At 53.5% G+C, this 19,621-nt stretch overlaps 1 protein-coding gene across 3 annotated transcripts in view; it reads right to left on the reverse strand.

Moving 5' to 3' along the window:
- The window catches only part of SFSWAP (splicing factor SWAP), a 77,341-nt gene that overhangs the window by 6,878 nt on the left and 50,842 nt on the right, over positions 1–19,621 (reverse strand). For all 3 annotated transcript variants that reach the window (XM_008250412.5, XM_002722685.6, XM_051837630.3), the window contains exons 12-15: positions 17,821–18,051; positions 16,186–16,376; positions 10,357–10,622; positions 4,081–4,206 (exon numbers count right to left, since the gene is read on the reverse strand). In XM_008250412.5, coding sequence (XP_008248634.2) covers positions 4,081–4,206; positions 10,357–10,622; positions 16,186–16,376; positions 17,821–18,051 — 814 coding nt within the window. The remainder of the gene's footprint in view (positions 1–4,080; positions 4,207–10,356; positions 10,623–16,185; positions 16,377–17,820; positions 18,052–19,621) is intronic.

Raw genomic sequence — 19,621 nt, forward strand, 5'->3', positions numbered from 1 at the left:
GGAGCCAGGAGCTTCCTCTAGGTCTCCCACGTGGGTGCAGGGGCCCAGGGACTTGGGCCATCTTCTACTGCCTTCCCAGGCCATAGCAGAGAGCTGGGTTGGAGTGGAGCATCTAGGACTCGAACTGGTGCCCATACGGGATGCAGGCACTGCTTTATCAGCTATGCCACAGTGCAGGCCCCTCTTTTGGTTTCTGATACAAACATTTAAAGCTACGCCTTTGCTTGTAATCACAGCTGTATACTACAGATCTGAACAGGTTACATTTCAATTATAAGCATCTTCAAATCACTTCTCAGTTTTTCTGTGCTTTCTTCCAGCTAGGACTTCAAAGCATGTTGTTGAACTTCCAAGTAACTGGGGGTTTTCCACACCCTCTCACAGATGTCCAGTGCTAAGGCCACATGGTGAGAGAATCCGGTCTTCCGGAACTCACTGAACACGACCTTGGCCAGTGTGTGTGTCCTTGGCCTCTGTGGCTGAAATGTTGGGCTGGACTTAGGGGGTGAGAATGGCCCACATTCCTGTATCCATATTCCATGGTATCTACTTAAACCTCTCTCTCTCTCTCTCTCTCTCTCTACCTACCTATCTATATTTATTTATTTGAAAGTCAGAGTTAGAGATCCTGCAAGAGATCTTCCAGATGGCTGCAACAGGCCGGGCTCGGCCAGGACAAAGCCAGAAGCCAGGAGCTTCATCCGGGTCTCCCACACGGGTGCAGGGACACATGGACTTGGGTCACCCCCACTGGTTTTCTCAGTCCATTAGCAGTAAGCTGGATCAGAAGTGGGAAAGCCGGGACATGAACTGGTGCCCACGTGGGATGCAGCGAGGGCTGCGGCTTTCCCTGGTACGCGTCACACTGACCCAGCTCTGTCACTTTCTGCTTCCAGGGTTCTAAAGCTCCTTCACCCCACACACACTGAAGATGCTCCTGTGGTGGAGAGCACTAATTCCCTTCAGGAAACTTGCCGCAGTCCCCTTAGGAGAGCAGCCGCACCGCCTACCTCATCACTAACACAGGGTGGCATCTCTTCATCTTTTAAATTTCAATTCATCTGTATACACCCATTTTAAAGGAGTTTATTTGAAGGGATGAGTGAGAGAAGGAGACAGAGATCTTCCACCTGCTGGTTCACTCGCCCAGTGACCAAAATGGCCAGGCCTGGCCAGGAGCCTGAACTCCATCTGGGTCTCCCATGTGTGTGGCAGGGGCCCAAGTATGTGGGTCATCCTCTGCTGCTTTCCCAGGCTTATTAGCAGGGAGCTGGATGGGAAGTGGAGCAGCCGGGACTTGAACTGGTGCTCTGAGACGGGATGCTGGCACTGCAGGCAGTGGCTTCCCCTGCTGTGCCACAACCTCTGGCCCTCAACTCATTTGTGGATCTGAACTGTCTGTGAACAGCTTGACTTTAGGTCTTGCTTTCTGATTGAGCCTAAAATCTCTTTTAACTAGTTTTAAGTCTGCTTACATTTAATGCAATTCTAAGAAGACTTCAAAAGTTTATGGGAAATTGGCTGTCGCCGCGGCTCAGTAGGCTAATCCTCCGCCTTGCGGCGCCGGCACACCGGGTTCTAGTCCCGGTCGGGGTGCTGGATTCTGTCCCAGTTGCCCCTCTTCCAGGCCAGCTCTCTGCTGTGGCCAGGGAGTGCAGTGGAGGATGGCCCAAGTGCTTGGGCCCTGCACCCCATGGGAGACCAGGAGAAGCACTTGGCTCCTGCCTTCGGATCGGCGTGGTGTGCCGGCCACGGCGGCCACTGGAGGGTGAACCAACGGCAAAAGGAAGACCTTTCTTTCTGTCTCTCTCTCTCACTGTCCACTCTGTGGAAAAAAAAAAAAAAAAAAAGTTTATGGGAAATTGAATTAAAAATATGAGTTTATTTTGGTGTAAATTTTTTTGAAATCAGTGCAGTTTTTCTTTCTTTTTCAAAAAAGATTTATTTATTTATTTGAATTACACAGAGAGAGAAGGAGAGGCAGAGAGAGAGGTCTTCTATCTGATGGTTCACTCCTCAACTGGTGGCAACGGCCGGAGCTGAGCTGATCCGGAGCCAGGAGCTTGTTCCGGGTCTCCCGTGTGGGGGCAGGGGCCCAGGGACCTGGGCATCCTCTACTGCTTTCCCCGGCCACAGCAGAGAGCTGGGTCAGCAGTGGAGCAGCCGGGACTGGAACTGGTGCCTGCAAGCAGTGGCTACCAGCTACACCACAGCGCCGGCCCCACGTGTCTTTTTTTCACTCTCCTGCCCTTGTCGGCCTTCTGAACCTAAAGTGTGTAAGTTCTCCCTTACTGGCTTTCCAGCAACGGCAAAGAGACTGCTGCAGGGGTCCAGCCAGACCACGAGTCGGGGACTCCACGTGCAGTGCAGGAGACAGCAGCAGCTTCCACACAGGACAGACACGTGGCCTTGGCCAGCGTCGTGGAAGCACCAGAAGTCCCACAGCAAACATTAGCACCAACTAGCCATTATTTGTCACAAATAACTGGGACTGGCACTTGGTGTTGTGAGGAAGGCTACTGCCTGCAACCACCGGCATCTCATATGGGCACCGGTTCAAGTCCTGGCCGCTCCAGATCCAATCCAGCTCCCTGCTAATGGGCCTGGGAAAAGCAGCGGTGGATGGTCCAAGTGCCTAGGCCCCTGCACCCACCTGAAGAAGCTCCTGGCTTTGGTCTGGCACACTTCTGGCTGTTGCAGCCATTTGAGAGTGAACCAGCAGATGGAAGGCTGATCTCTTTCTCTCCCTCTCTCAGGTCTTTCAAAAATAAACAAACAATCGAAACATCCCATTAAAGTGTATTGTGACATGATTTGGTCAACATTGTTTTAAAAAATACTATAATGCACTCAAAATAATCTTTGTGCGTGCTGCTGCTTTGTTTCCACACTGAAACAATTTTGCTCCTCAAAAATACCAAAATGCCCGATCTTGATCTCCAAACACTAACGGGGCTGGGATCCCTGGAGAGACGGCCCAGAAAGCTTTCTCGAAAGGTAAAGCGTTGTCAAGGTGAGCCGTCAGTGCGGGACAGGGAGGAGTGCAGAGCGGCCGGGCACCCCCGCAGCAGGCGCCCACCTGTCGGCTTGGGTGCCGTCACAGGAGTAAGAGGACAACGTGGCAGGTTGATCAGTCGCACAGCCGACAATGACGATCTCCGGACTCTGGGTTTGTGAGTAAGGCTAAGGGGCCGGCACATGGCACAGGGGGCTAAGCCTCTGCCTGTCCCTGCGGTTCCTCTTCCAATCCTGCTCCCTGCTGTGGCCTGGGAGAGCAGCAGAAGATGGCCTGAGTGCTTGGGCCCTGCACTCACGTGGGAGACCCAGAACAAGATCCAGGCTTTGGACTGGCCCAGCTCCGGCTGTTGTGGCCATGTGCAGAGTAAACCAGCGGATGGACGACCTCTCTCTCTGTCTTTCCCTCTCTCTGCCTGTAACTCTACCTCTCAAAGAAATAAATAAAATCTTAAGAAAGAAAGAAAAAAACCCCAACAATCAATAAGACTACAAAGCAGCCAGTCACTCCCACGCACAGCTGCCGAGCTGCCGGCACAGCCGGGAACCTGTCCTGTGGCTTGCTGAGGGCCCAGCGGGGATGTCAGAGAGTGACGCATCCCCTCCTGGCCGAGCCCGAGGGCACGGCTGCGTCCCGATCTAGTCACCACCCTCTGAAGAGGCTTCTTTTAAGGCAGGGTAACTGGAGGGCAGGCAAGACTATCTCACTGCAAGGCACCGAGCTCAGCCCGTGCTCCGTGCACGCCAGAGGCAGTGAGCGTGGGCTCCAGTGCGGGCGGGTCTCACGGCCACTGCACTGCACCAGTCACCAGTGCTGAGGACAAGACGTGGTTCACGAGTGTGTGAACTTGACACGAGACTGTCCAGTTCATGTAACAGCGTTTCTAAGTAACAGGGAGCACTTGATCAAATGATGGCTCCTCTTGAGGCAGGGGCTGGGCGTGCGCCCCAGGGGCAGCCTCAGGCATGCTCCGGGCAGCCCAGCCCGGCCCCCGTCCAGCGCTGACTGCGAAGAACGAGCTCCTGTGGGCTTGGCGCCCCCCTCCTCGCGCACAGGCCACCTACCTGGAGCGGGTCCGCTTCCTGCTTGCCCCAGGGCTGCTGCTCATTCGGTAGGCAGTGGGGACGCCTCTCTCCTCCCTCCGTCTCTCGGGAGAGTGGGCTCTCCTCCGAGGGGACCGGGAGCGTGACCTGCACAGAGACGACACGGCCTTTAGGCTGGCTGCCTGCATCGGACCCCCATCACTCTGGGGCCCGTCTGCTGCCTCTGCAGCGCTGACGCCGCCCAGGCTTTGGAGCCCCTGCCAAAGCCTTACTGCTCTAGCGACACGGCTTCATGTGCTGGGGTAGGCACGTTCTTTTTTTTTTTTTCTTTTTTCTTTGACAGGCAGAGTGGACAGTGAGAGAGAGACAGAGAGAAAGGTCTTCCTTTGCCGTTGGTTCACCCTCCAATGGCCGCTGCGGCCAGCGCGCTGCGGCTGGCGCACCGCGCTGATCCGAAGCCAGGAGCCAGGTGCTTCTCCTGGTCTCCCATGGGGTGCAGGGCCCAAGCACCTGGGCCATCCTCCACTGCACTCCCTGGCCACAGCAGAGGGCTGGCCTGGAAGAGGGGCAACCGGGACAGAATCCGGCGCCCCGACCGGGACTAGAACCCGGTGTGCCGGCTTTTTTTTTCTTTTTTTTAAGGCACGGTTCTTATGCTCTAGTGACACGGCTTCACACGGTGCTGGGGTAGGCACGGTTTCCCTCTCACTCTATGCCACCATGTTGAAGCTAAGCATTTAACCAAGGCCAAGCCCACTGGGAGGCTGGAACCGTGTGCCGCTGCTCCCAGTGGTCAACAAAGATGCACCTTGCGGTCAGTGTCTACAATCTGGGTGGGCTGCTCTCCACAACGCCTCTGCCTTCACTCGCCTTCTCTGCCGAACAGCCCTGGTTCCCTGGGGTATCCTATCAACACCATCACCTCCCAGGGAGTCGTTTCCAGTTGCCTGAGCGTGGCATGAGAAGAGTCTGGAAGCCTCTCTTGCGAGCTGACCATGAGGCCCCTGGGCACAGATCAAGAATGTGCTGGGGTCACTGGCGCAGAGCCCAACACCTCCGAGTCAGCTGAGAACATTCCATCCTCATGACAGCTGAGGCTGAATGATGTACGTCTGAGAGCTCACTGGTGCAGAATTACCGCTACCATTTACTCTCCCTTTCCATGCACATGTGGTTATATAATCTGCATGCGGCACTGAGACCTGGAGACCCTCACCCCTCCGGGGGAGTTAGGGTCCTTTCTGTAGGGCCCCTTAACAGTGGCTTTAGAACTTACATTTTATTTCTTTGTTCACTTAGTAAAATTACTGTTTTGGGAAAATCTGCAATAAACAGAAATTTGGGGGAAAAAACCATTTCTTTCAGATCTGTTTCCATGACAACATACTCAAAAACAATATAAAGAGCAATTTGATTTTGTCATTTAAACAGGTTCTATATAAGGTTATTTTAATTACAATAAAACACAACAAACAAGACACACTGTTGTTCCAAAGATCAACTTATCATCCCATTGCACTTTTGTCATGAAAAAAACCCTGAGTCATTCCTGAGAAAAACAAAACAAAACAAGCCGTAATGGCCACGAATTAGCCCACTCTGGGGAAGTAATCCACGGGATGAGCCTGCTGTGGAGAAACCAAACCACAGAACGAGCCCAGTCCAGGGAAAGCAATCCACGGGACGAGCCCACTACGGGGAAACCAACCACAGAATTAACTTGTGACGGGACACCAACTCAGCTTCACGGTCTTCCCAGCATGCCTGCTTTGAAACTTAGAAATGCTTTGGTTTTATTCCCTGTGATTTACATAACAGATGAAAAAGGTGAGTGCTTCAACACAGACGTCCACAGTAAACTCAGTAATCGGGGCGAGAATCTCGTTTTTAACGCCCGAAATGTGCAACTCTGAAATGTAGCGCCACTGCACTGGCTCTTGGTGTTCTTAAAGGAAGCCACAGCAAACCAACCTTCTAGTTTTGCTTTGCCTAAAGAAGCTTTAACGTGTTTTGTTCTGTTCCTCTGACTCCGTGATCCTGTGCAGGAACTAGGAGCCCCACTCCGTGAGCACACCGCGGGCCTGAGCTCGCCAGGCCTCCTGGTAACACGCCTCAGGACTCAGCAGAAGGCACCTCAGTGCCATCTCAGTCCAGAGATTTCTCCGCACACGCTCAGGGATCACACCTGCGGAAGCTGCTTCACCCCTACTAACCCACTTCCCCTCCCTGCTCACAGGTCTCCAGTAGCTAAGTAATCAAACAGGGGACCTCGTGGCCAGGCTCTGCCTCTACCCAGCTTCAACAGCCAGGAGGCTCTTAGCTTCTAGTTTTTCCAAGTCTACCCATGGATCAAATTTCACCCATAAATTCTCCGTCATCTGCTAAGCTTGGTGAGCTGCCCGACCTGTACCGTATGATGCAGATGTCCTGTATTTCACCTGGGCTTGGGCGCAGTTCACTAACCACATAAACTGTCCTCACACCAGCGTGTTAACCACGACCACAGAGAAACTTCAAGCACCTCATTGCTTCCTTTTAGGAACGGGGCGCAAGTTAAGTTAATTTAATTGATGGAAAAAGGGCAGTAAAGTGTCACAAATTTCAAGCTCAACCCGATCCTGCTTTCACCTGCTGGGATTATGAGTGCTGAATAAAACTGTTACAAAGAAATTCAGATCTAGAATTACTTCTCCTCCAAGTCTAGGCTAACTCTGGCAAAAGGTAATCTCTCCAAAAGTTTAAAAAAGCTAAGCATTAAAATTGACTTTTAGGTAGCAGGTACACTGTATTAGTACTTCTTCATTCCATTCAGACAGAGACCCTGATGTGATATAAAAATACAAATGAAAACAGGAACTAACACAAGCATCTCTGTTCACTGATGCTGATCTAAGACTGCGTACCACCCTGTCGTAACCCGTGTCCTGGAGAAGTGACAAGCTGCCTACAAAGCTGGAGACTTTCTAAGACTGATCTGCCTTGGAGATCTGGTCACCCACACACCTGCGATTCAGACACCGCGGATGGACTTCAAGTGTCAACAGCACCTCCAGGGGTTTCCCATCTCCATTTTCTGCATTTTGCACAAGATCTCAATATAAAAAAGCAAATGCATTCAAGAGCGGCAGTGCTGTAGTTAGAAGTGAGAACATCAGCATTCACTCCGAGCTGCCAGCAGTCAGGCCCCGTCAGTGTCAGGCCCAAGAAGCAAGTGTGACAGCATGGCTCTGGTGGCCTATTCTCCCTGGACAGACAGAGAGGAGCACTGCCCTTCTGGTCACTCCAAACTGCTGTGTCTTCAGTCCGTCCAGATCCCTGGGAATGCCCAGTGCCTGCACAGACCAGAGGGAAGACCCGGATCTGCAGCCGGCCTGGGAAGACGCATTCCTACCCAGTGAAACTGGGACTTGCTACTTTCAGGAGTGAGAGCTCAGAAACCAGCAGCGCCGTGACCCGAGGTCCTCAGAGTCCTGAGACCAGGACAGCCAGGCTCGCCGCCCGCCCTCCACCCCTGGGCACCCAGATGATGGAGGCTTATCCAGGAGCACACGCCTGGCGCAACTTCCAGGACAAACATGGTGGTCAGACCTCGGAAGGTCTGTTCTACAATATTCTTATTTTATAATAGGGCTGCTCTTTGCATTCATATAACTGCAAAGTACACATCAAAGATTTGACTCAGTGAACTTAAAAATCAGTTCTATTAACTGTAGGTCAAATTAAGATAAAATTAGTGGTCTACAGTAACAGAAATCTACTTAGCACATTTTTAGCTTTTTAAAAAAAAATTTTTTTTTTTTTTTGGACAGAGTGGACAGTGAGAGAGACAGAGAGAAAGGTCTTCCTTTTCCGTTGGTTCACCCTCCAATGGCCACTGCGGCCGGCGCACCACGCTGATCCGATGGCAGGAGCCAGGTGCTTCTCCTGGTCTCCCATGGGGTGCAGGGCCCAAGGACTTGGGCCATCCTCCACTGCACTCCCTGGCCACAGCAGAGAGCTGGCCTGGAAGAGGGGCAACCGGGACAGAATCCGGCGCCCCGACCGGGACTAGAACCCGGTGTGCCGGTGCCGCAAGGCGGAGGATTAGTCTAGTGAGCCGCGGCGCTGGCTCTTAGCTTTTTCTTTTAACTGAAACTTAAAAACCAAGGAGTAAGATTTTACATCTTCTTTGTCAGCACTAGTTTTGTAAGAGTGCTGCATATCAAGACATATATCTGTATGTAAAATAATATACAGATTAAATCTATTCTAAAATAAAAAACTATTTGCAGACATCATATATCAAAGGAGATACTCTGTCACAGTCAACAGAAACGTAAACCTAGAAGCCTGAAGTCCCAAGTGTTAGGAGAGCAGTTTCAGTTGTGAACGCAACAACTGTGGGAAAACATCCTATGGACTCTCCTCAAAACTGAGCAGTCGGAATTCATGGAAATATCAGGCATCGGAAGCTAAACTAGCTTTTCCCAGCACAGGACGGACACAGCGGCCTTGACACTTCCTGTGCCCAAGACCAGGAGTCCTGTGCACTGAACACTTGCATGTTCTTTATTCTTCAACAGATGTATTTATTTATTTGAAAAGCAGTTAGAGAGAGGGAGACACAGAGAGAGAGGTCTTCCATCCACTGGTTCACTCCCCAGATGCCCGCAACAGACAGGGCTGGGCCAGGCCAAAGCCAGGAGCCAGGAGCTTCTTCCAGGTCTCCCACAAAAGTGCAGAGACCCAAGCACTTGGGCCATCTTCTGCTGCTTTCCCAGCTGCACTAGCAGGAAGCTGGATTGGAGGCAGAGCAGCTGGCACTCCACTGGATGCCCATATGGGATGCTGGCGCCACAGGCGGTGGATTAATACCCTGTACCTTTGCTGGAGCAAATGACAGCAGGAAGAACTTTACCAGGCCTGTTACTATCTGGCTTGAAGGTAAAGGGTTCATGTGGGCCACTGCTATTGATTTGCACACATGTGGTATCACAGGAAATTTTCTAAATGAGAAAATTTAAAAAAGGTTTGATATGTATTAAAAATTTCCTGGAGCTTTCAAAAATTAAAAGCAGGTCATAGCTAAATTATTAATTTAATTAAAGAATGAGCTGTGTCTGTGTAATGGTAGAAAGTCATGGAACTTTAGAAACCAGCACAGATGCAGATGGCCGAAACCTCATCACCTATCAGAGTAAGGCACATCGAGTAAGTGGAAGTGCCCGTCAAAGGTTTCAGACTTGGCATGCGTGAAAGGAACGCCCCCTGCTTTCAGGACAGATTCAGAGAGGGACACGTGTGCAATTACATTTTCTCTAAAACATATACGCGGTGATGTTGTGCACAGTGGGTTAAGCCACTGCCTGAGACACTGGCATCCATCTAGCCTGTTCCACTTCCAACCCAGCTCCCTGCTAATGTGCCTGGGAAGGCAGGCGGGATGCTGGCCCAGGTCCTTCGGCCCAGCAACCACGGGGGAGATCCGCAAGGGGCTCCTGGCTTCAGACCGGCCCAGCTCTGGCAGCTGTGGCCATCTGAGGAGTGAGCCAGCGATGGAAGACCTCTCCTTTCTGTCTCTCCCTCTGACTCCGCCTTTCGAATAAATAGAGGCCAAGGCTTCTGTATTTTTCCTAAGGAAAGGAACGACTCCAGGAGGAAGAGGAACCCCAGCCACGTAAGCGCCGTGTGAAGGCGCTCAGGAGGTCCGTGGGCAGCGCAGAGCCTCCCGCGGGCGGGCCACCGTGCTGACTCTTCAACAGGCGGTGACTTCCGGGAACACTGCCTAGTTCCCGTTTGTTACTACTGCTTCCAGAATGAGATTTATCCTCTCTGCTTTCTCCAAAACGGGCTCCTCTGAAAGGCGTTTGTTCGGCAATGACTCTCGGGAGGCCCCGAGAATTAAACAAGGCAACGATCTGTGCCGCTGGTTCATCTTCCACGTGGAACCACCTGAACCCAGGCCCCCGGGAAGCGCGCCTCTTCCAAAGGAAGTTGGCACAGACAAGCGTCACTAAGGGCCAACACCCCACCCTGTGAGGGTTCCACATTCAGTAGTCGCGAGGCTCCTTCTAGCACCCGTTGGAATTTAACACCTTTGGCTGTAGTAGATAAGCTCTGAAAAGTTAAGTCTAAAACAAACAAAGAAATGTTTTAAAAAGCTGTGATTTGGACTACAGGATGGAGACACACACATGTCTACACGGCAACAGTTTCACTTGTTTTAAACTTTCTGCCCAGCTCTACTGGGCCACAGGTGAGGGCAGTGTCCAGCACTCCCACAGACGCAAGAGGGGGCGGGCCCACCTGCACACCCACCTCGACCGCCGCACCGTCCGATAGGCACTGGGAAGCGAGTGCTTTGCTTTCGAATGGGACCGAGACCCAGACTTGGACGACGAGTGGCCCTTGGGAGAGCGAGACCTCGTGCGCGACCTTTTCCTGTGCTTTTTCTTTTTCTTTTCTCTCTCCTCCTCTCTTGGTGCATCTCTGCTTTTGCTGGAAGGCCTTTCGGGCAGCTTAGCTTCCGAAGCAGGAAGGGACCTGCTTCCTGCCAGGAGAGGACTCGGTGCAGCACCGGCTTCCTGGGAACAAAGCAGAGATGTGGTGTGAACAGGGAGGTGCCGACACTGACGCCTCCGAGCGGCTTCGCCTGTGGGTGCCCCCCAGTGCCGCACCTCCTTTGTCTCTGCGGCACGGGGGACACTGTCGAAACAATCCCATGATGCCAGAGCGAGGGCCTCTGAGACGCCAGCATGCTGTATCAGAGTGCTGGCTGCTGTTAGCCTGGCCTGGTCCCAGCCACGTGGGGACTGAACCCAAGGATGAAGATCCCTGTCTCTCCACCACTCTGCCTTTCAAATAAATAAAACAAAACCAGAAAGAAGCCAGTACTGGCTCTGCTGGAGAGCGGGCAGCATTGCAGATCCTGTCACAAAGAAGCTGTCATTCGCTCGTCAGTGATTTTATCTCACCACTGAAAAACGGAGCAGGCTTTTTAATAGTCTCTGAAAATGACTACTGAAAACCAGGCATGCACATACATGGGAAGCACACGGTCCTTTCAGACGCACCCTGATGAGCTCTGCCCACGGAGCCCCAGCACGCACATCACAAAACAGAGCCTGGGGACTGCAAGGTGCAGTCGTCCGCCTCCAGCCCTCCTGTCCTCCCTGACAAAGGCCACTCCTCCAGTGAACTTCAACCACAGTCACCAAACACCGAGCAGAGCAGGCAGGTTTCGCACCCAGACTGAGGGGTCAGAGGGTGGGAGACAAGTCAAGTCAGGTGCTCTGGTTGGCCCCTCGCCTCCTGGACTGCACCCTCACCCTGCAGAGAGGGACAAGGGACCTGCAGGCCCTGCCTGGGCAGGAGCTCGTGAGAGCCATCAGCACCGTGGACAGCATTTACAAACCTGCAAGTGCTAAGGGTTTTCCTTTCCTGGGTCTGCTGTGACAAAGCCAACGGGAACGAGGGAAAACAGCACTGTCCAGGCGATTCTTGCCAAGTTACGCTTCTGATTTTGACTATGAGATGAAAACACAACTTGGGGTGCTTGATGGGGTGGGCGTCCACCCAGAATCACAAAGTGTCAGTCAGGGCAGCCTGAACCTCTCCTGCTAGCCTCACTGCACGGCTGTGACACACATCACTCACCAAGGGCAGAGGGTCTCAGAGGTGGGAGTGTGTGAACAGCAGGAGGCTGACCCCAAGTCTTCTCCCCAAAGTCCATTTCCAGTGAAAACTCTCTGGGAACCAGGGTCTCAGCAGGAGAGGCCACAGGTGTCCTGGCCCCCTAGACTTAGCTTCATTCATTTAGTCACTCATTCATTCATCTGACAGAGTGGACAGTGAGAGAGAGATAGGGAGAAAGGTCTTCCTTCTGTTGGTTCACCCCTCAAATGGCCGCCATGGCTGGTGTTGCACCGATTCGAAGCCAGGAGCCAGGTGCTTCCTCCTGGTCTCCCATGCGGGAGCAGGGCCCAAGCACTTGGGCTATCCTCCACTGCCTTCCTGGGCCACAGCAGAGAGCTGGACTGGAAGAGGAGCAACTGGGACTAGAACCCGGTGCCCATATGAGATGCCGGTGCCGTAGGCGGAGGATTAACCAAGTGACCACGGGGCCGGCCCCTTGGCTCCCTTCCTGAACCCCCACGTTGCCCAGACCACCTCTCAGGGAAATTTATTTTATCGTGGAAGAGCTCCTAGCAGCAAGGTCCTTTCTGCTTCAGATTCTGCCAGTGCAGCGAGGCCTTTCAGGTTGGGTGTGAGCCATCTTCAAACGTGTGAACTTGGGACAAGAAGTCCACCTCTGCAGTCCCTCCCTCCAGCTCCAGCTGAGCGCTGTCTGTGAGCACACACACACACACAACGCCACCCTAACAAAGACGTGACAAACGCTGCCTGTGCCAGCCCACCCTCTCCACACACAGAGGGCAAAGGCCACGGGAGCGGCCGAGTGCACTCCAGCCCTGGGGTGGTGAGGGGAGCCCCAGTCTGTGCAGCAGGAGACCCGCGGGGTCGTGTGGGGCTCAGCTGGGAGCTGCAGGCTGAGAGGACACCATCACTAGACCACAAGGCAGCTCTATGATCTGAAAATTCCTGTGCCACACGTTAATAAGGTGGGCACGTGGCGGGAGGGGTGAGGAAGCTACCGTGTGGAACCTCAGCGCCACGGGCCGAGGCTGGCGCCCCGTGAACCACAGGGAAGTCCACTCCTTTCCGAGGCAAGGCACAGGCATTTCCATGGAAAACGATGAAAAGTCCGTTACACGAGAACTAAGACCTACATCCCAGCCTCGGGAAGTGCGTGCTCTGCCACGAGGAGGCGCACGCGGCTGCTGCCCTTCCTCTGGGGCTCCCCACGCTCACAGGCCCACGCCCTGCTCCGCCTAGCAACACGCTCCAGGAGGGGGAGGGGCAGGGCAATGCGGCCCCTGGCCAAGTCTGCTCAAGGCCAGCCCTGATGCCAGAGGAGCCAACAGGTGAGGGGAGCCAGCCCCGCAGCCACGTCTCCGAGTCTCTCAACTGTGCCATTCTTTTTTTTTAAGGATTTTATTTATTTATTTATTTATTTATTTTATTTATTTATTTATTTTATTTATTTGAGAGGTGGAGTTACAGACAGTGAAGGGGAGAGACAGAGAGAAAGGTCTTCCTTCTGTTGGTTCACTCCCCAAATGGCCATTATAGCTAGAGCTGCAATCCGAAGCCAGGAGCCAGGAGCTTCCTCCAGGTCTCCCACATGGGCGCAGGGGCCTAAGGACTTGGGCCTCCTCTACTGCTTTCCCAGGCCACAGCAGAGAGCTGGATTGAAGAGGAGCAGCCGGGACTAGAACCGGTGCCCATTTGGGATGCCAGCGCCTCAGGTGGAGGATTAACCTACTGTGCCACAGCGCCGGCCCCTCAACTGTGCTATTCTTGCTTGTCCCTATCTGTCGGTCCACGTAACGCTTACTCCACTATCCTGGTCAGGGTTTCCACTCCATTTCCATAAAGGAGGACAGCCTCAGCCAGTATTTTCCAATACACTGTAACCAGGTCACTGTAACAGAACAATTACCTCACCTCCAGGGTGAAAACTGAAAATGGCAACGACCTTGGGCAGGCTGATTTATTGTGTTGACCTTTTTTTTTTTTAGCTTAAAAGTATTAAAAGGACATTTTAAAATCTAGTAGTCAAATTCAGAGCAAAAAAGTTAAAGAAAACAAATGCCCAGAAGCAGTTAACGCAGCAACAGACGTGCGGAGCCGAGCGCAGGGCCCTGGGGTGCCGTCCACACGGCTCTTCTGTGGGCTCTGAACGTACTGTCCCCTGCTCAGCGCAGACGCCACTGAGCAGCTAGCACGCCCTCTTTCCCCACAGTGGCCACCACAATCGCACTCCCTGCAGGGTGCACCCTGAGGAGCCGGTCACGTGACCTGCCCAAGGCCACTCCTGGCTCAGGACCTGTGCCTCCTGCCCGATGCACTGTTAGCTGCCCAGGGGCTGCAGCGGCGGGGCTCACCTTAGGCCTTGCAGCCCACTGCCGCCGACACGAGGAGGACACTTCCTGGCCTCAACACCCCCAGTGCTGAGGCTGCTCTGAGCACGCGGCTCGGAGTGGCTGGTGCAGGCAGCCCTGAGGCACAGGCCCTGTGGGCAGTGTGCTCCCTGGGTTCTGTGAGGGATGGGCCAGGGGCTGCTTCAGGAAGCTATGCGGACTGCTGGGGACACGGGCCGCGAGTGGGCACTGCCTGTGGGCATTAACCTTTTGGACCTCTCTATCCATGGATTCAGATGAGGGGAGGTGGTCAGACAGTTGTGCGCCCCCAGTCCCTGTAAAAAGCACAGGGACTCAGGTGCACCAGGGCCATGATGCACTCTGGAGCTCTGTGCAGTGATGGAGAGGCAGAGGGCCCAGAAGACGCGTCTTTGCTGCCTGCCATGAACCCACGGCACACTGCCCCCACCCGCCTGGCACGGCTGTGCTCCAACCATTTAGGGAGTGGTGGGATGTGCGCTATCGCAGCCCTGACAGATGCCACAAACAAGACGGTAAAGCCATTAGGAAAAGTTAAAAAAAAAAAAAAAATCGACACTCAATTAACTGCTTCCTCCAGCCCTCACTGCAAAAAGGAGCCATTCTGTCCCTGTACCATTAGGGTGGGCAGCTCAGCCACACGTGGAGTGCTAGAAGTACGGCTGGAAGCTACCAGGCTGGAGAGCACACGCCTCAGACATCATTTCCAGTCTGACCGCGAGAGCTGGCTTCACCAAAAAAGAGCCTCCTTCGGCCCACCGCCGCGAGCAAGTGCCCTGGAGAGTTAGGTGGCCACTGTGGCAGATGCGTGGTGTCCTAAGGACAGACATGACTGGACAAGGTGCGGTCAGCGTGACGGCGACACACGTGGGGGTGTTCTAGGGGCAGATATGCAGTTAACATGACAGCGGCACATGTACAGATGGTGGTGGTGTGGTAAGGACACACGTGACTGATGGTTACGGTGCCTGTAACACCCCAAGCATCACTTAAATATTGATATGGAAAGATCCATACGTAATGGAAAAAAAGTGAGAAGTCAGAATAACCTACAGGGTATGGTCCCACTACTGTAATATTTAAAATCCATATGGAGATGTTTTCCCCCTTCAGAAATCCAAGAAACAAAATGTGGTCTATCTACAAGATGAGGCGTAAGGCAGTCTTCAGAAAGTTCATGCAAGTGTGTATTATAAAAACTATACACGGACTTCACAATTTTTTTCCAGCAGAACATTTCGATTCCCTCTTCCTTTCAAATCCCATCTGAAGTTCCCTGGTGTCACCAGCCGGGAAAAGGAGGGAGCTCTGGACACGAGGCTCGTAGTGAGCCAGCCACAAAGGACCAGCACCGGCTCCCCCGACCAGGGTCCCGGGAAGCACAGCAGGGTGCTGGGGGAGGCTGCACGCATGGCTCCATTTTACCACAAAGCAATGCCGGAAACTGTCCTCGTCATAGGAGCTACAAAACAGTCACAGGAAATGTTCACAGGTTTTCCTGCTTCACACTTTGCTCTTGGTGCGCTGTGAAGACTGTACCGCTCCTGCCAAATGGTGCATCAGGCTCTTGAGCGTCCTTACGCCACCCTGCAGGCAACGCCTCACAAAGCTGGCCTGGGCTGTTCACAGCCGACAGACCAGGAGTCCCATGATCTCCCAAGTACCTGCTCCTGAGCCTGGGGCCTCCTACCACAACACGCGGCGGCCACGCGTGCTCACGCAGAAGCCTTCTCTGGAGCCCAGAGCTCTACTGCTGCACAGCAGGCGGGCATCAATACCCCTGAGCAAAGCGCACACACAGCCCTGACCAAGGCGGGGTGGGGCGGGGCGGGGCGGGTGGGGGTCCACGCTGCTTCGTGCTAAGAATGTTTCTGAAGAAGCTCTTTGCTCCTGGGTCCCTAATGGCTGCACTGGCCAGGGCTGAGCCAGTATAAAGCAGGAGCCCGGGACTCCCAGCCCAGCCCCACAGCCGCTTTCTCAGACTCACAGCTACAAGGTGCAAGTCTGGTCTCACAGAGGGAGGCCTGGTGTGTGCTGCCCCTTACTCTGGCTGCAGGAAGCCACACCACATCCCCTTCCCGCCCTACTCCCTCCAGAACACGGACAGGTTATCCCCGGAACACACCTCGGCACTGAAAGAAGTCTCTTCCATTTTCCCAACGTCTGCTTCTGGCAGAGGATTTTTCAAGGTCTGTAGGAACAGAGCCGCTTTCCGTTTCCGTTCTGCCTGAAGCTGCTTCTCCTTCGACTCCTTGGACGCCTGGGCAAGCTTCTCCCGGGCGGCGGCAGCAAGGCGGTCCTCCAGCTTTTGCTTTGCTTAGGAACAGACAAGGGGACAGTGAGGCGTGCAGCAAGTGGAAGCTCATCCTGCTACGTGACTTTTCATGGGCATCAGAAGGGCAACATTATGCAGTTAAACAAACAAAAAAACCCAACACACGAGACAAGCCTGATTGTGAGAGAGTCGCCTTTTGTTGCTGTTGACATTTAATTTCTTTCTTTCTTTCTTTCTTTCTTTCTTTCTTTCTTTCTTTCTTTCTTTCTTTCTTTCTTTCTTTCTTTCTTTCTTTCTTTCTTTCTTTCTTTCTTTCTTTCTTTCTTTCTTTCTTTCATTTTTTGACAGGCAGAGTGGATAGTGAGAGAGTGAGAGAGAGAGAGAGAGAGAAAGAAAGGTCTTCCATATAGTGAGAGAGTGAGAGAGAGAGAGAGAGAGAGAGAGAAAGAAAGGTCTTCCTTTGCTGTTGGTTCACCCTCCAATGGCCGCAGCAGCCGGTGCACTGCGCTGATCCGATGGCAGGAGCCAGGTACTTAACCTGGTCTCCCATGGGGTGCAGGGCCCAAGTACTTGGGCCATTCTCCACTGCACTCCTTGGCCACAGCAGAGAGCTGGCCTGGAAGAGGGGCAACCGGGATAGAATCCGGCACCCTGACCGGGACTAGAACCCGGTATGCTGGCGCCGCAAGGCGGAGGATTAGCCTAGTGAGCTGTGGCGCCAGCCGACATTTAATTTTCAAAGTCAGAAGGTGAGGGAGTTCATCCTAGCAAAAGCTGGAGGACGGGGAGACCCCAGCATGGCCCCCACAAACATGCAATGAGCACTCTGGAAAAAGCTTTACTCCAAAGGATCTGATAAGCTCATCAGTGTCCACACCGGCAGTACAGATGCAGGCACACGTACGAGCTGCCTGGGGAGGGCAGCCGTGGCATGGGCCAGGCTCCTGGCAGAAAGGCACACTGCAGGTAAGTCACTCCCCATCAACGCTGCTTCATCTGTCTGTACACAGAATAAGCGACTTGAGAAGACCAATTAGGACAGCTCAAAGTCACGCATGCAGCTGACAACCACTGCAATGCCTCCCACACGCTGCTGCCACACAAAGGCGCCGTGGCCTGTGAGGAGGAGCCAGGGCCAGGCAGTCAGCTCGCACGCATCATCTAAAAGCCCCATGGTTGAGCTGACAGACAGCCTCACAAAAGGGCATGCCCCAGTGTGGCCTGGTGGCCTGTGCAGGGCACAGAGCATGGCACACAGCGGGTGCGTCAGCTGTGACGGCCAGCACGGCTTCTCCGAGGACAACCACCAGAGGCACTGCTCCTGCTGCTGCACACAACACACCACTGTCCTAACACTCAGCTCCCCATGGTTCATGTTTCCAATCCTCATGTCCCAGTTGGCAGTCTCGGTATTTCTGGCTTAGCAGATAAATCTTTAATTTGCATATTTTCTTTCTTTCAGAAGTTTAAAAGCTACCAACCAACCTTGCTTTGCTTCTAGCTCCTCCTGGGTCAGCTGCGGCTTCTTCTCCTCCATGACCACACAGGGTGGGGGGGGCGCGGGGTGAGGGGCGGCGGCGCTGCCTGAGCTCTCGGGGCCCTCTGTGCTCTCCTCGCCCTCATCACTGTCATCGTCAAGCCTCACTCGGTTTTTCTCCAGGGGAAGGAGGTCATTCTCCTTGGCCTTGATTGCAAAGCTTATTGGAGCAAACGAAGCTGGCGAGGAAAGGGGAAATGTGCATTTTTAGGCAACTAGAAGTACACAGCAGGAACTGTCCCAGGCCCCCACCTCCTTGAGTCTCAGTGGGTGGCAAGGAGGCAACTGCGCTGGAGCCACATCTCATGCCGAAACAGGGTGAGAGGGATGCTCACAGGGCCAGAGTGGTGTTGTTAAATGCCCATGGCAAGTGGGACGGCTGGGCAGTGAGCCATGTCCAGCACTGGGCAGCTCACACTGAGAACTGTTTGCAAACTGAGAGCAGCAGGGCCTGCGCGGCCTTGGTGCTACCCAGGGCTGTGGTAGGCTCCCGCTCACTGAATGCCAGAGTGTGGCCACTTGTAATTCTAAATGGTCAATTTTTGTTATTTTTCTTCTTTAAAACTTATCCCCAGCTCAGCATGTAGCTGAATTTGCATTATGGAGGTTTATGATGTGTCTTCACTATAAAAAATACTTTCGACAACAATCCCAGCTACACAAGTCTTTTCTTACAAAGCAAAATTACAGAACCCATCCCTTTGTCCAGCTAATGTTGTATTGGCTGCCTACTCTGTGACGGGCATATCAGACGATTCTCTACACCCCTGAGACCAATTTACACCCAGTATAGCAGAAATGTAGCTGGTGTATTTTTCCCCTTAGAAATTTTGAAAATGTAATTTAAGAGAAAAATAAAGGCCCCAAAGGGAAAATCTTTCCAGTGCTCTCCCCCACCGAGTCCACATAATACACCCGTGTCTCTCTAAGATGCTAGGGCACACGGCTCCTAACAAAAGCTAACGGGTTGCAGCAGGATCCTTTAGTTTTCAAAGCCATGAGTTCCTACTTATGAAGGACATTCAAGGACACCCCAAGGCAGGGAGTTCAGTGCCTGGCACAGCCGCCACTCTGGGAGGGAAGGGGGTCCCGGGCAGGCAGGGCATGTTCTGGAGGAGCTGGCACCGACGCTGGGGTCCTGTCTCTCGGGCTCTCAAAGCAAGGCAGGGAGGGAGAAGCCCAGGCTCTCTGCCTCCGCCAGGGGCTGGCGCCAAGGACGCCCCTCAGGCAGGAGCTGCCCTCTCCTGCACAGCCCTGCTGTGCTTTCTGCTGCTGGTCCCAGCCTCGGGCGGGAAGGAGGTCTGCACCTGCACAGAGCAGAGCACCAAGCCGCCACCGCTCGGGCAGCAACTTTCACTCCACCTTCTAGCCTCGAAACCAACAGTCAAGCTGTGCAGCGTCTCAGTCAACGACAGCCGGCAGGAATCACGGAGGCCCCATGCTAACACACAGCTTTATCCATCATTCCAATTTTTAGCATACGAGCTGCCGAAGTGAGCACTACTTTATCCACTGTAACCTCCTTCACGTGTTGGTGGTGACACTGCGTCCACGCACTGACTGCCTGCAGTCCACACAGCGGCAGTACAGTGACCACAGCCCATGACACATGACCGTGACTGAGGTGTGGCTGGCTCATGCTGACTACTCACTGTCGAAGCGCATTCCTTCTACTTACTGGCTGTGAGCTGTGCTTTGCTGGGAGCCGCCTCACAACAACCACAGGCTGTGCTCACCGTGTCTCTCGCT

Source organism: Oryctolagus cuniculus, chromosome 21 (genome assembly GCF_051225735.1).
Source record: "Oryctolagus cuniculus isolate XC-2025 breed Fujian yellow rabbit chromosome 21, ASM5122573v1, whole genome shotgun sequence".
Classification (NCBI taxonomy): Eukaryota; Metazoa; Chordata; class Mammalia; order Lagomorpha; family Leporidae; genus Oryctolagus; species Oryctolagus cuniculus.